This window comes from Sinocyclocheilus rhinocerous, unplaced genomic scaffold (assembly GCF_001515625.1).
Source record: "Sinocyclocheilus rhinocerous isolate Xijiao unplaced genomic scaffold, SAMN03320098_v1.1 scaffold924, whole genome shotgun sequence".
NCBI lineage: Eukaryota > Metazoa > Chordata > Actinopteri > Cypriniformes > Cyprinidae > Sinocyclocheilus > Sinocyclocheilus rhinocerous.
The window spans coordinates 57,290-73,132 of record NW_015645128.1 but is presented as its reverse complement, the minus strand read 5'-3'; the positions used below and the strand labels follow the sequence as shown (position 1 = coordinate 73,132).

Below are 15,843 nucleotides of genomic sequence, written 5' to 3'. Positions count from 1 at the left end.
AGATAGCTCCATATTATCACTACTGACACCAAAAACAGCTAAAATTGGGTCTGGATCCAATTGCTTTCCCAACACTTCTGACAATAAATGAAAAACTGAAATCCAATAATTACTAATCTTAGAACAACTCCAAAACATATGTCCTAGTGATGCTGGAGTTTGACCGCACCTATCACATAGTGGGTCTACAGAGGAAAACATCTTAGAGAGCTTTAGTTTAGACAGGTGAAGTCGATGTAGGATCTTGAATTGTATTAGACCATGTCTAATACACAAGGAAGAAGAGTGAACTTGTTCTTGTGCTTCATCCCATTGCCAGTCTTCGATATCTATTCCAAGGTCATCTTCCCATGCTGTCTTTAGATGCTCTAATAAAACATCACATTCTAGCTGTGATAATTTATTATATACAATTGAAATTCCTCCTTTGGTAAATGGGTTCTGCAAAAACAATGCCTCCATTTGAGAAGTTGGCGGCTCACAAGGAAACAATGAAAAATTATTTTGAGCAAAACTGCGAGCTTGTAAGTATTTAAAAAAATGTGTAGTAGGTAAATCAAATATCTATTTAATAAATGAAATAAAATTAGAACCAAATCCAAATTTAACCAAAGTGGTGAAAAGATAATCCCACTCAACCCGATCAAAGGCTGTTTCTGCATCCATAGAAATAAGTACCTCGGGCTGAGTGGGATTGGGACTTGATGTGTAAATAATATTTAATAATCTTCTAATATTAAAGAATAAGAGGCGATTCTTGATGAATCCTGTTTGATCTGTGGAGATCACAGAGGGGAGAACTTTCTCAAGTCTGGTAGCCAAAACCTTGGCCAAACTTTTGTTATCAACGTCAAGAAGACTGATAGGTCTATATGAACTAGGCTCTAAGGGGTCTTTCTCTGCCTTGTGTATTAAATAAATATTAGCCTGATAAAATGTTGGTGGTAGACAGTCTCTTTCAAATGATTAATTAAAAACCTCTAAAAGCAAAGGTGAAATTTGGTCACTAAAACATCTATAAAATTCAGTTGTGAAACCATCTGGACCTGGGGAATTTGAACATTGCGTGTTGGATATTGCTTGATAGATTTCATCAATAGTTAGTGGCCATTCCAAAACTTCCCTATCTTCCATGCTTAAGGAAGGTATATTAAGTGAATCAAGAAAATGGGCTATACATGATGGGTCGTTGACAGATTCTGAAGAGTATAATTTAATATAAAAGTTTTTAAAAATATTATTTATTTCTTGTGGCTTGGATGTAATTTGTCCTGTCTCTTTCCTAATTTCCATTATCATTCTTGATGCCGCTGTCTCTTTAATTTGCCAAGTTTAAAAGGAAAAGATGACAGTATTTCTAATTGGGTTTTAGGGTTGATCGGGAATATAACACTTTTAGAAAAATTAATCTTATATCCTGAGATTTTTCCAAATTGTTCTAAAATTAACATAATGGTTGGTACTGATTGTAAGGGATAGAAATGTAAACTAGAAGGTCATCCGCATATGACGATACTTTGTGTTCCTTTCCCCCTCTTATTATCCCACTATAGACCGTGGATGCACGTAAAGAAATTGCTAAGGGTTCTATAGCTAAAGCAAATAGCAGGGGTGACAGAGGACAACCCTGTCTTGTAGACCGACTTAATGGAAAATAACCAGAGTTGTTATTGTTTGTTTGTACAGAAGCTTGAGGGTGGGCATATAGTAATTTAATAAATGAAATAAAATTAGAACCAAATCCAAATTTCACCAAAGTGGTGAAAAGATAATCCCACTCAACCCGATCAAAGGCTTTTTCTGCATCTATAGAAATAAGTACCTCGGGCTGAGTGGGATTGGGACTTGATGTGTAAATAATATTTAATAATCTTCTAATATTAAAGAATAAGATGCGATTCTTGATGAATCCTGTTTGATCTGTGGAGATCACAGAGGGGAGAACTTTCTCAAGTCTGGTAGCCAAAACCTTGGCCAAACTTTTGTTATCAACGTCAAGAAGACTGATAGGTCTATATGAACTAGGCTCTAAGGGGTCTTTCTCTGCCTTGTGTATTAAAGAAATATTAGCCTGATAAAATGTTGGTGGCAGACAGCCTCTTTCAAATGATTCATTAAAAACCTCTAAAAGCAAAGGTGAAATTTGGTCACTAAAACATTTATAAAATTCGGTTGTGAAACCATTTGGACCTGGGGACTTTGAACATTGCATGTTGGATATTGCTTCATAGATTTCATCAATAGTTAGTGGCCATTCCAAAACTTCCCTATCTTTCATGCTTAAGGAGGGTATATTAAGTGAATCAAGAAACTGGGCTATACATGATGGTTCGTTGACAGATTCTGAAGAGCATAATTTAATATAAAAGTTTTAAAAAATATTATTTATTTCTTGTGGCTTGGATGTAATTTGTCCTGTCTCTTTCCTAATTTCCATTATCATTCTTGATGCCGCTGTCTCTTTAATTTGCCAATAGAGGAGTTTACCTGCTCTCTCTCCATGCTCATAATACGTGGCTTTTGCCCATATCAAACGATCAGTAGTCTCTGAAGTGGATAATAACTGAAATTCTGACTGGAGAGAAAGCCTCTCTTTATACAATTCTGGTGAGGGGGAAATCGCATACTCTTGATCTATTTCTAGTATTCTGTCCGTTAATTTCTTTTTTTGTTCTTTACATTGGTTCCTGATTAAGACATAAGAAATAATTTGTCCACGCATGTACGCTTTAAATGCTTCCAAAATTGTGGATTTAGAAACATCTACCGTATTATTTGTCTCTACATATAACCTTGTTTGATCCCTGGTTTGTTCTACAAATGTCTTATCTGCTAACAAATTATTATCAAATCTCCATTTAATCATATCATATTTGGTTTCAAGTACTACCTGAAGAACTAAGGGGCTATGGTCCGATATCACCATTGCTTCATAATCACAATGTGTGACTGCTGACAAAAGTTTGCAATCTATTAAAAAATAGTCTATCCTAGAGAATGTGTGATGAACTGGCGAAAAATATATATATTTTCGTTGGTTTGGAAAGGTAAATCTCCATGGATCTATTATTTTAAAGGATTTCATAAACCTTTGTAGCAATTTGGCTGATTTGGGTAGGGGTACCGTTCTATTTGAAGATCTGTCTAAGATTGGGTCTAACACAAAGTTAAAATCACCCCCCATTATCAACTGGTGAGTATCCAGATTAGGCAAGATGTTCAAAACAGAAGATATAAATTGTTCATCATCTATATTGGGAGCATATATATATTGACAAACTATATTGGTGTGTTATAGAGTTTCCCCACTATTATAGCATAACGTCCATTGGAATCAGAAATAACTTTTGTTGCAGTAAATTGTATACCCTTCTTTATGAGAATAGCTGTACCTCTAGACTTAAAGTTAAAGTTTGAATGAAATACTTGATCCACCCATCTTCCTCTTAATCTGCTCTGGTCTTGGTTCTTTAAATGCGTTTCTTTTACAAATGCGATATCAACTCCCAGTCTCCCAAGATGTGCTAATACGTTTCTCCGTTTTATCGCTCCATTGAGCCCTAAAAAAAGAACAGAGCGAGTTTAGAGAACCCTTTTTACCCATAACAGTAACAAAAAGGATAATAAACTGTCTGACTTACCACTTAGCTCCTTTCCAAAAACATTACAAAAAAGTACTCTATAGACCTATTTACACACTTGTATTTCTTTCACTTTAACATGTTCGGTGCGGTTTTGTCCCGTTAGACTTTACTAATATCCACTGATCTGTTTAAATTATTCTGTCCGAACATGCCGAGAATGAATAAACACTGCATCTCCGCTTAATCGTATACTCAAGCCTTACAGATCGGCCATCTAGGTTTGAAACTTCTTTCAAAGAAATTTCTCAGCCTCTCGAGGGTGTTCAAACGTGTATCTGATTCCGTCCACAGTGATTGTCAGTTTGGCCGGATAGAACAGACTGTAATTTATCCCAGCGGCTCACAGCTTGGTTTCACTGGATTGAACGTGGCTCGAAGTTTGCCAATTTCTGGACTCACATCGGGGAAGATATGCACAGGGGATGCTTTGTAGTAGAGACGCCCTTTATTTCTGGATAACTTCAGAATTTTTTCTTTGTCCAAATAGTAGTGGAAGCGAGCAATTAATGCCTGGGGCCTCTCTCCCGATTTTGGTTTTGGCGCTAGAGTTCTGTGCGCACGATCTACAGTCATACTGGAATCCCCCAAGTCATCGGCTCCAAATAACTCCAGTAGCAGGTCTTTGATGAATCGAACCGGATTTCCGGCCTCCACTCCTTGTGGAATCCCGACGAATCTTAAATTCTGTCTCCAGCTACGATTCTCCAAATCCATACATTTCTCTTGCATTTTCTTGTGTTCTTTAGCCATGCGTTCATGAGACTGTTCAAGTACTGCCACTCTGTCCATCGTGTCACTCAGGGTTTTCCCCATCTCCATGCACTCATTTGCCGATTCGGCCTGTGCTTTGTGTAAGGCGGCCAGCTCTGGAAAGATTTCCTCTCGTAGCACACGCAGGTCCTCTTTCATCTCCTCTCGATTCTTTTGCATCTCCAGATGAAGGCTTTCCATTTGCGATTTAATGTCTTTAATCACTGCCTCACGATGCATATGTAGTTCCGCTCTGAGTGCACTCAACGAAATAGGAGAATCGCCGTCGTCTTCGTCCATTTTTCTCTCACTGCTTTCTGCTTTTGTATTGGGCTGGATTGTCGATGTAACTTTTTTGCACAAGCTCGGTTTCATGTCGAAAAGTTTGTTGTTATGACTCTTTGTCAGAAATGTACAGGCTTTACTTGGTTGATTAGTCTATTTAGCAATAATTTGTTATTTATTTGAGGAGCTCCCTTCTGTGCTGTTCACTCCATGCGGGCGGAAGCGGAAGTTCCAGGGATAACTTTCTAGAGTAGACGGCAAGTGGATGGAGTGTATGAGGCTCTCCGTGACGTTGTGACAATACCAATCCTACCCCCACTGTTAAAGCATCCACGAGGAAAGGGAGTTTTGGATCTGAATGAACTAAGATAGGAGTGGTGCAAAAGGCATCCTTGAGTTTCTGGAATGCATTGACGGCGTCGGGAGTCCAGAACGGAGACTTGGGCTTATTCTTTAGCAGTGAGGTGAGAGGTGCACAGATCTGACAGAATTTGGCGATTAAACGGTTGTAGAAATTGGTAAATCCTAGGAATCTTTGGAGTTCTTTGATGGTGGTAGGTTGAGGCCAGTCCTTGACAGCTTGTACCTTCCTCTGGTCCATGTGAATGCCTTGATGGTCGATGATGTAACCCAGGAATTGGATGGTGTCACTGTGGAACTCACACTTCTCCAATTTGAGGTATAGATGGTTTTCTCTCAATTTCTCGAGGACCTGTTTCATCTGGTGGCAATGTTCGGCCAGGTTCTGGGAGTAGATAAGGATATCATCAATGTATACGATGACAAACTGATGGAGGAACTCCCGGAACACCTCATTCATGAATCCTTTGAAGACAGAGGGTGAGTTGGAGAGGCCATATGGCATCACCTGGTATTCATAGTGGCCTGATGGTGTTATGAAGGCGGTCTTCCATTCATCACCCTCACGGATCTGAATGAGGTTGTAAGTGCTATGCAGGTCCAGTTTGGAGAAGATGCAAGCACCACAAAGCTGTTCCAGGGTGGCTGGGACCAGAGAAAATGGGTAGTGATATTTGACAGTTTGTGATTTCAGGATACGGTAATCGATGCATGGCCTCAAGCCTCCATCCTTCTTGCTGATAAAAAAGAAGCTGGATGTTGCTGGTGAAGTAGAAGGGTGGATGAATTCCTGCCTGAGAGCCTCCTCGATGTACTCCTCCATGGCCTTCTGTTCCGGTATGGACAGCAGGTATACTCTACCCTTAGGTAGCATGGCCCCAGGCAGCAGGTCAATTGCACAGACCCATGGCCAATGAGGTGGTAATTCCGTTGCTGCCTGCTTGCTGAAGACATCCTGGTGTAGCGTCTGCGTAGAATCATGCATGATCTTTGATGCTAAATTACTGCTAGCACTGCATAAAGAAGGTCAGTTATTCTCCTTGGCCAGGAAAATAATCTTTCCTTGAATTGATAAATGATTACATTGTCTGCTCGGTGGACGGACAGATCAAGTAATGGTGATATTGATTCTGCTACAGTTAATTCGAAGATCTAATCTAAATATTTATTATTAATCATATGCAGATATAATTAGTCATAAATATTTCCCTTTTGAGCTGATTTACTACACTGGAAAGCCCTGTAGTCAGGTGGAATCTCAGGAGTCTTCGAGGTCTCTGGACTCTCCACAGTCGTGAGAATGGAGCTGTAGAAAACTTTTTAACAGGAGACATGCTTTTATGGAGACAATCACCACTCCATTGGAGGATTTCACCAGTGTTCCACTTGACTTAAAGGGTTAGTTCACCCAAAAATGAAAATTAGCCCATAAATTACTCACCCTCAAGTCATCCTAGATGTATATGACTTTCTTCTTTCAGACGAATCCAGTCGGAGTTATATTAAAAATTGTCTTTGATCTTTCAAGTTGTTTCATGGCACTCAGCGGGTGGTGCATGCATCAGTCTCAGAAGTGACTCACACGCGGAAGCGCAGGGGAGAGATCAAAACAATTTTTATTTAACTTCTTTTGGACTGATGCATGCAACACCCGCTGAGTGCCATGAAACAGCTTGAAAGATCAAAGACAATTTTTTACATAACTCCGACTGGATTCGTCTGAAAGAAGAAAGTCATATACACCTAGGATGACTTGAGGGTGAGTAATTTATGTGCTAATTTTCATTTTTGGGTGAACTAACCCTTTAAGGGGGATGTCAAGTCAGCCAAGGATGTCCCAGGATGATATTAGCAGTAGAACCGTCCAGCACCAGAAAGGAGATGGATTCCTGATGCAGACAGCTGATGTGGAGCATGATGGTAGAGGAACAGCATAGGATCTTCCCACTGCCCAGCGGTTTTCCCAGGATAGTGTGAATGTTGAGTGGTTGAGAGCACATTTCCCTCTTGAGGTGTAATTGTCGTAAGAGATTCAGTGAGATGAAGTTCCCGGAGGATCCAGAGTCGAAGAGGCCTTGCGCTGAAACAGATTGGTTAGCAGAGGTTACCTGCACCATAGTGCGTGATAATAGCGCAATCATAGGTTACAATTGTAGGGTACTCACCGCTGGGCATGGTGGACAAACTGGGCAGAGGGACATCAGATGTCCTGCTGCTCTGCAGTACAAGCACAATCCATTAATTCTTCCGTTGATGCTCCGCACGGGTGAGATGGTATGGATCAATCTGCATTGGTTCTGGTGCTGGAGGTGAGGTGGGCGGAGGTGATGCAGCAGTGCCTTGAAAATTGCCGACTGTGAGGTGTTGAGAGATGCGCATGAAAAGCTCTGAATGAAGTTCTCTAGCCCCACAACATCACCATAAATAGCCATTTGTTGACGGATGTTAACATTCAGCCCTTTTCAGAACATGGTGATGAGCGCTGCTTCGTTCCAGCCGCTGGTGGCCGCAAGAGTGCGGAACTGAAGAGCGTAATCATTCACGGAAGATTGACCTTGATGTAACCGGAAGAGTTGGTCGTTGAATGATAGTTCGTTGGCACTTTAGCCAAAAACTTCCTTGAAGTGAGCAACAAAGGCTGTGAGCGAGTTTGTGATCAGGCCGTGGGCATCCCAGACAGACCACACCCACTGTAGAGCACATCCAGACAGGAGCAAGATGATGTATGTGATCTTGGCCCGATCTCTGGGGAGTAATTGGGGTTGCGTCTCAAACAATAAGGAGCACTGGAGTAGGAACCCACTGCATTCCTCCGCCTCACAGGAATATGTCGTCGGACGGGCCATGGGACTGACGGAGGCAGATAGTTGAAGAGGTGGTGAGTGAGTGAAGTGAATGACAAATGGATTGGACGAGCTCAGCAAACAGATCCGGGTTTGGATCACAGTGTTGATTTGCATATTTTGCGGTCTGGTCTTCTGTCAGCAAACAGAAGAGGACAACACCGGTAAGTACAGTTCAACAGAGTTTATTAATTGAGGCTTCTGCAGAGGAGAAAGCGATGATCACAGATATGGATATTTTTGGAGAGTTAAGAGCATAGACTTAGCTGAATAATCACACTGGTGTCTTTGCAGGTGGTGATGGACCCAGAGAGCTGAGCAGACGACAGAAGATGAACAGGTAAGTAGATCAGGTAAGGAGCCAGGGAGGTTGATGCACGCATGTGAACAACAACACCAGACACTGAGGAATGGATGTGATGGTGGCTTTTTACCGGGCTTGATTGGTGTTGACAGGTGGAGTGCATCAGTATTTGGGTGATTAAGAATGAGTGGGAGGAGCTGAAGGATCTGGCGTTGCTGTTGACTCCATGACACAGACATGTGTAGTAAATCAGTAATTCATTACTGCCCATAGGTTTCTGGAATATTTCTAATTTACTTACTTTTACATTTATTCATTCAGCAGGAGCTTTTATTTAAAGTGAATTACCAAAGACAAAGACTACGAGCAACAATATGGCAAGTTTAAAATCTAAACTAGATTAGTAACACACTAGAGCAAAAGTGTAATGCAGAAGAGAACTTATTGTAACTTTTACTTATTGGAAGTATATTTCAGGGACTACTCTAATTTTAACTCTAATAATTTTCGGTAACACTTTATTTCGATAGTCCACTTTAGACATTCTATTAACAGTAAGTAACTTTGCAACTACATGTCAACTAGCAGTTAGTACAGTATTAGTAGATTGTCTGCTTAATATCTTCTAACACTCTCTTTGTCAACATTCTACTAACCCTAAACCTACCCTAACAGTCTACTCTGAGAGTTAGTAGACATGTAGTTGCAAATTAATGAGAATTAGTTGACATGTAGTTGACATGTAGTTACAAAGTTACTTATAGTTAATAGAATGTCTAAAGTGGACTATCGAAATAAAGTGTAACCTAATTTTCCAATGATATGTCTTTAATTTTAGTTATGATGACACTTTATACAACACTGATTTTCTTATACAGCATGTCAAGAATCACAACCACAAAGAGGTTAAAATTAATCCATGCATATTTCTGATTCGGAAAATAAATATTACAGACTACACAACATTCTATCCCAGTAACATGGTAAATCATAACTAACACACACCAGCACATCTGACTCCATCACCAGACCATCCGTCACTGCAGGTGCAGCGGTAATGTCCCGGTGTGTTGACACAGGTGGCGTGTGTGTCACAGTTGTGAGTGTTAATCTCACACTCATTAACATCTGGATCAGAGCATAAGAGATTACACTACATACCAATACAAACACCACTAACAACTAATGCAAACTGCGGAGTATTAACTTATCAGTGTAAGTACAGTATGGTAGTATTTATAATACTGAGTATAAGGTACACATCACACACAGTAAATTATTCTGACGTGTTTTTCTGGATCAGGTCTCACCGGTGCAGCCAGAAGTTCCTTTCTTCACGGCGTAACCCATCTCACAATGACAGATGAAAGAACCCTTGGTGTTCTCACACTCCCCAAACACACAGATGTTGGGGTTGAGTTCACACTCATTCACATCTGCAAACAAAGGCCCCACAGCAACAGACTAAACCAAAATCAGATCGTCAGATGACTGTGTACATTTGAAGAGAGAGCCAGTACAGAAAGACTTGATACTTCTGGTAAAATATGCATCCATTCTTGTGACACTAACTTTTAAAACATGCATAGAATTAACACGGATATTGTCTTATTTTTGTTCTTATTTGTTTTATATATAAACTTGAGAAATGTGCTGTGTAAGCTGAATTATATACAAATGAACAAACATATAGTTTCTTAAAAAAATAAAAAACAGAACTGAGCAGCATACCAATGCATGTCCTCATGTCCACAGAAGTCATGAATCCTTCATGACACATGCAGTAATATTCTCCAGGGACATTAGTGCACTGACCACCTTCACAGATGTCAACATGCTCTTCACATTCATTCACATCTGATGAGACACAGAGAGAGACAGGAGAATCAATGCATGTATGTGTACAACCGGACATACAGTTTGTTCCTCAGTATTCAATAAAATTGCAATTTTATACAGCACTAAATCAGATATGTTTGGAAATAAACAGCTGCTGTGTTAGATATAGAAGACGGTGAACAGTGGTTTATCAGGTTTGGTAGCAGATCAGCTAGTGTTAAGAACGCACCTGCACATGTCCTTTGGTCCGGCGTCAGAGTGTAACCCTGACCGCAGCTGCAGGAGTAACTCCCCTCTGAATTACTACAGTACACCTCACATCCTCCATTCTCTATCGTACACTCATCTATATCTGAAGAGTGCAAAGGACATCAAAACAGACATATATTAAAATATATATTAAATGTATAAATATATTAAAGTTTTTAAATATATTCACATAGAAAACAGCCATTTTAGATTGTAATAATATTTCTCAATGATACAGTTTTTACTTTTGAGTAGTGTGAATGTATACCCACTTTGTGATTATATTCTCTTTTTTTCATGAATCTATCTATTCATTCACACATGAGAGTGGATGGGCAAGAAGTAAATGAACAGATAAAATGGAGAGTTAAAAGTCATTAAAAGTTCATCTAAAGCTAATCTAATGCAAAACTCTGACCTGTGCAGCCTTTCCTATCAGGTGTCATCCGGTAACCAGAGTTACAGGAGCACTGGTACGTCCCCACCACATTCACACATCTGCCATTAAGACACAATGTGCTGCTCAACTCACACTCGTTCACATCTGCAGACAAGCAGTAACATCCATCAGATCCATGAGAATAATCAGACAAAATCAAGACAAAATATATTTGCGTTAAAATGGTTTATTTCAAGAAGGGGTCTATGTATGATAATGTAATTGAGCTGAGAAGTTCTAAATAGTTCTGTAGATGGTGTCTACTGAACAAACAAGAGTGAGATATGATATAATTTAGTTCTCACCATCACAGGCACTGCCGTCCACAGACAGCTGATGACCAGGTGGACACACACACCTATAGCTGCCATCAGTATTTTCACAGGTGCCTCCATTACACAGTGAGAGGTTTAGTTCACATTCGTCAATATCTACAGCATCAAAAAAGCACACACATACACACCACAATGATGGTTACTCTCATAATCATGGCTCTATAAATTCATGTCAAAGAAAATACTCATGGGAATCCTTCCACCCTGTCTAGTTTCCCGGGATCCTATTGCAACTCTGGGGACATCCTTAAGAAACCTTTGGAAACCAACAGTATGTTTAGTAATGCATGGCTTGCAGACACAGCTACTACATACACTGATCAGGAACTTTAAAACAACTTTAAAACCACTGACAAGTGAAGGGAATAACATTGATTACATTATTACAATGGCACCTATCAATGGGTGGGATATATTAGTCAGCAATTAAACAGTCAGTTCTTGAATTTCATGTGTTGGAAGCAAGAAAAATGGGCAAGTGAAAACATCTGAGCGACTTTGACAAGGGCCAAAATAGTGATGGTTAGACAGCTGTGTCAGAACATCTCTCCGTATGCAGTGGTTAGTACCTACCATAAGAGGTGCACAAAAGGACAACCAGTGAACCGGCATCAGGGGCATGGGCACCCAAGGCTCACAGATGCACATGGGGAGCGAAGGCTAGTCCGTTTGGTGCAATCACACAGAAGATCTAGTGTAGCTCAAATCGCTAAAAAACTTAATGCTGGCCATGATAGAAAGGTGTCAGAAAACACAGTGCATCACAAACTGCAGAGTGCCCATGATGGCCCCTGTCCACCACTGATAATCTTTATAATAGATCTTTATAACTGTATAGCAGATGCTTACATAAAATAATATAAATATCAGTAGTTGTATCTGATTTAGAATGAGCAGAAATCTGTGAGAAATATAACGACCCAAAGACAAAAGAACTGATAAAAAAGCTGTTATAGGAGCAACAGCCATGTGGGCAGCGCTGTGTCATATGTCATAGCTATGCACAAGGTGTTTGTCACAGCCCCAGACTTATTTGTTCCTTAATGACGTCATCAGCGACTAGTCGACTTCGACTCGACTTTCATCACATAAAAGTCGACTTCAAAATATCAGAAGTCGTTCAACTCCTAGTAGTCACTCTATTTTTCTAATAATATGTTTTAGTAAGAATGATCAAAACATATAATGCAATGCAATACAATGATGATTGAGAGTGTAACAACGTTCGTAGATCGAGAAGAAGGGGCGGGAACCGGTGAACATTTAAACATAAAATTTAAATAAATAAACAAACACAAAACGAAAGTAAAAGCGGCAGACCCTCACGGACGACTACCGCATAAAACATATTAAATCAACAACATAAATAGTCCAGGCCTGGTCCTCTCTCGTCCTTCACTGTCTTGGCTTCTCCTTTTATCCTTCCGGAGCTCCTCCGTGGGACTTGAGACCAGTGAGTGGTGCAGGTGTCTCTCATTATCATTTACTCCACCGGCTTCGCTCCATTCCCACAGCTCTCGGCCCCGCCCCACTCATCACATACCCCCATCGCCCCTCACAGGCCGGGGGGGACTCACGCTGCCTTTGTTTGCGTTCTACTTCCCCCCCTCCCCACTCCGGGGAAGGCGATCACGGCAGCCGTGATGTACCTGGGGGTAAGGACAGACGAGGAGAGAAAAGAAAACGGAAGGATGAGGAGAGAAAGAGACGAGAGAGGAAAAGAAAAGAAAAAAAATTCTCGGTCTGGTTCCCGGACACACTGCCGCTTGGTCCTCAACCAGCTGAGAGGCTCTCACTCGCGGTGCCATGCGATTGTACTGGACATCTTTGGTGGATGGCTCGATGCTCCTCCGCCTCCTGGCGGACGGCGATGGCTCTTCCTGTTGAGGGCAGCGAGTCCCCCATTACCTGCTCCTCCCCAAACATGACGGACGACAGCAGGCTCCGGCCTCCTGGTGAACGGCACCAACTCCTCCGCTCCCTCTCGGACGGCAGCCACCCCTCCTCAACCCAGGAGTGCGGCAGCGAGCTCTCTGTCCCACCTTGTCTTCCATCGCTCCAGCACCACCGCCTCGGGCAGCCAACGGCGGTCTCCGCTTCTTCCTGCTGCCCGATCTCCTCAGCACTGTGATCCCCCTCAGCAGCGAGGGCTCTCTGACAGCGTGTCCCTCCTTCCTCCCGGGTTTTGGCACCAATGTAACAAAGTTCGTAGATTGGGAAGAAGGAGGTAGGAACCGGCAACCTTTAAACACAAAACTTTAATAAACAAATAAACAAACACAGAACGAAAGTAAAAGTGGCAGCCCCTCACGGGCGACTGCCACATAAAATAAAACAACAACATAAGCAGTCCAGGCCAGGTCCTCTCTCGTCCTTCACTTTCGTCACTCCTCCTTTTATCATTCCGGAGCTCTTATGTGGAACTCGAGACCAGTGAGAGGCGCAGGCGTCGCTCATTATCATTTACTCCACCGGCCTCGCTCCGTTCCCACAGCTCTCAGCCCCGCCCCACTCGTCACAGAGACATGAAAATAAACAGTTCTCAAAAGATTTGAGCTTTTTAGAGGCTTGAGAATATAATTCCTCCACTGAGAAACAGTAAAAGTAAAGCTTCTGGAAACAAACATTCCTCAAAATCCTATTGATCATATCTGAGACTCACTGAATTTTCTTAAAAAAAAAAAAACAATGTCTAAAAAAGCTGAGCTGCTTCAGTCCAGTAAATGTTCATCTTGAAATATTAGGCAACTAACAATATCAAAGTTATTCTTATGTTTATAAAAATCAGTAAAGATTTCACAGGAAAAAGACATGTGAAGCACGATGTAATGGACTTAGTATTGGTTTTGAATCCATTTGAAGTTTATTAAAAGCAACAATCCAAATCAACAGGTGAAGAGATGGTCAAAAACACAAGCAGGTGTCGAAGATCAAAATAGACAGTCCAAATAAGCAGTTAAATCAGAAACAGTAATCGATTAAACGAAGAGTCCAAAAAACAGGCAATGGTCATAACAACAGACAGTAACAATGGCAATGGAAAATGCTCAGTAAGGCAGGCAAGACTGGCAAGACTTTGCAACATAATACAGGAAAGCATGGCTCTTTATACATGGCAAAAAGGAAGTGACTGTAGAGGAAATTGAGTGAGATCATTATTTTGGTGAGGGCTCCCTCTGGTGGTTGGAGGGAGCAGATGTGTTCTTCAGATCCCGGTGTTCTTCAACTGGGGTGTCTTAGTCTTCAACCAAGGGGTCTGGGTGCTGGGCAGTCCTGGTGTGTTTGGAAAGTAATATAAGGATCCAGAATATCCCTGGCAGCTACCCAGGATCTCTCCTCTGGTCCGTATCCCTCCCAGTCCACCAAATATTGCTTCTGGCTCCTTCTTCTTCTTGAGTCCATAATTTCCTTTACCAAGTATGCTGGATTTTCATCAATCTCCAGTGGTGGTGGAGGTTCAGGTTCCATGATTGGTGCAGGGTGGACCGGTTTCAGCAATGATAAATGAAATGAAGTAGAGATCCAGTAATTAGCAAGAAGAACAAGTCTTTAGGTCACAGGATTTATCTGTGTGGTAATGCGGAATGTACCTACATACCTGGGACTGGGCTATCTGCTAGGTAGCCGTAGACGCAGGTCTCTTGTGGAAAGCCAGACCCTCTGGCCTGCCTGGTGGTTGGGGTAGGGATGCCTCCAACAGTCTGCCTGTATCCTTTGAGCATGTATGGCACCCGTTCACTCCTCCTAATCCAACCTCCAGGGAGACAGTGTCAAAATTTGATGAAGGGAAGTGAGAGAGTGTTTATTACACACTTCTTTCTTTTAAGCACTGTGGCCTTCATTGGGACAGGAGTTGCAGTGATGGTTGGGTTGGCCACAGTAAAAGCATAGGTACTCTCCTCTAATGAGACTCTGGTGTAGCCATTTTGCATGGGTTCAGTAGACTGGAGCATAGAGAGGGCAGCAGCTTCAGTGGGAATGGGAGAAATGTTGGATTGTTTGGAGTGACGCTTGTTACAAATGAGATTGTCCTCTTGTGCATCATCGTGTTTTTGAGATAAGTGACTGTGAATAGCTTCTTGGCCTATTTCTCCTGTATCAGGATCACTATTTTTATATCCCAGCACTAAAAGACTTGTACCTCAGTTACACACCTGTTGTTGTTTCCCCTCGACCTGCTCACTATATACTTGTCTGCAAATGTGCCCTGCTCCTGGAAATGATATCCTGATCATATTGTGAGACTTACCTGTGGTATACACACCCTGATTTACTCCTGCACCTGTGTATGGTGATCTGCCCTGGGTTATACTCACCTGAGATACACTTACCTGAATATGTAATTCTTTCCATTGTTATGCTTCAAGTTGGTAATGCTGATAAACTGTGAAAGCCAACCGAGTTATTACCATATGTTTTCCTGGAAAGTCACGCTATCTTTTTATCCTGTGGTTATCAAGTTCTGTATTATGTTTCCAGCTGGGTGCTCTGCACATGTATCTCCCTGTTATGTGAAGCTGCCTTTGTTTGATTCATTCTGTTTCATTGAATAAATCCCACAACTGGGTTCACAACTTACCTTTTGTGTGGTTTTGTTATGTTTTGCAAATATACCAGGGGCGGGAAGTCCACATAAAAACACATTTTGAAAGTACACGTTATTTGGCAACATGCTTGATCAAACCATAGACTGTATAAAAACATGGACGTAGTGTCCGTGACGTCACCCGTTGAATTCTGAAGAGCTGTTTTGAAGCCCAAAGTGGGCGGAGCCGGTCGTCGCCATCTTGGCAGA

The 15,843-nt window shown here is 41.5% G+C and overlaps 1 protein-coding gene across 1 annotated transcript in view; it reads right to left on the bottom strand.

The window, feature by feature from the left end:
- LOC107705843 (fibrillin-2-like) overlaps positions 1–15,843 on the bottom strand; it is a 154,781-nt gene that overhangs the window by 88,298 nt on the left and 50,640 nt on the right. The window contains exons 22-27 of the mRNA XM_016509340.1: positions 11,019–11,144; positions 10,693–10,818; positions 10,255–10,377; positions 9,918–10,043; positions 9,497–9,622; positions 9,192–9,314 (exon numbers count right to left, since the gene is read on the bottom strand). Coding sequence (XP_016364826.1) covers positions 9,192–9,314; positions 9,497–9,622; positions 9,918–10,043; positions 10,255–10,377; positions 10,693–10,818; positions 11,019–11,144 — 750 coding nt within the window. The remainder of the gene's footprint in view (positions 1–9,191; positions 9,315–9,496; positions 9,623–9,917; positions 10,044–10,254; positions 10,378–10,692; positions 10,819–11,018; positions 11,145–15,843) is intronic.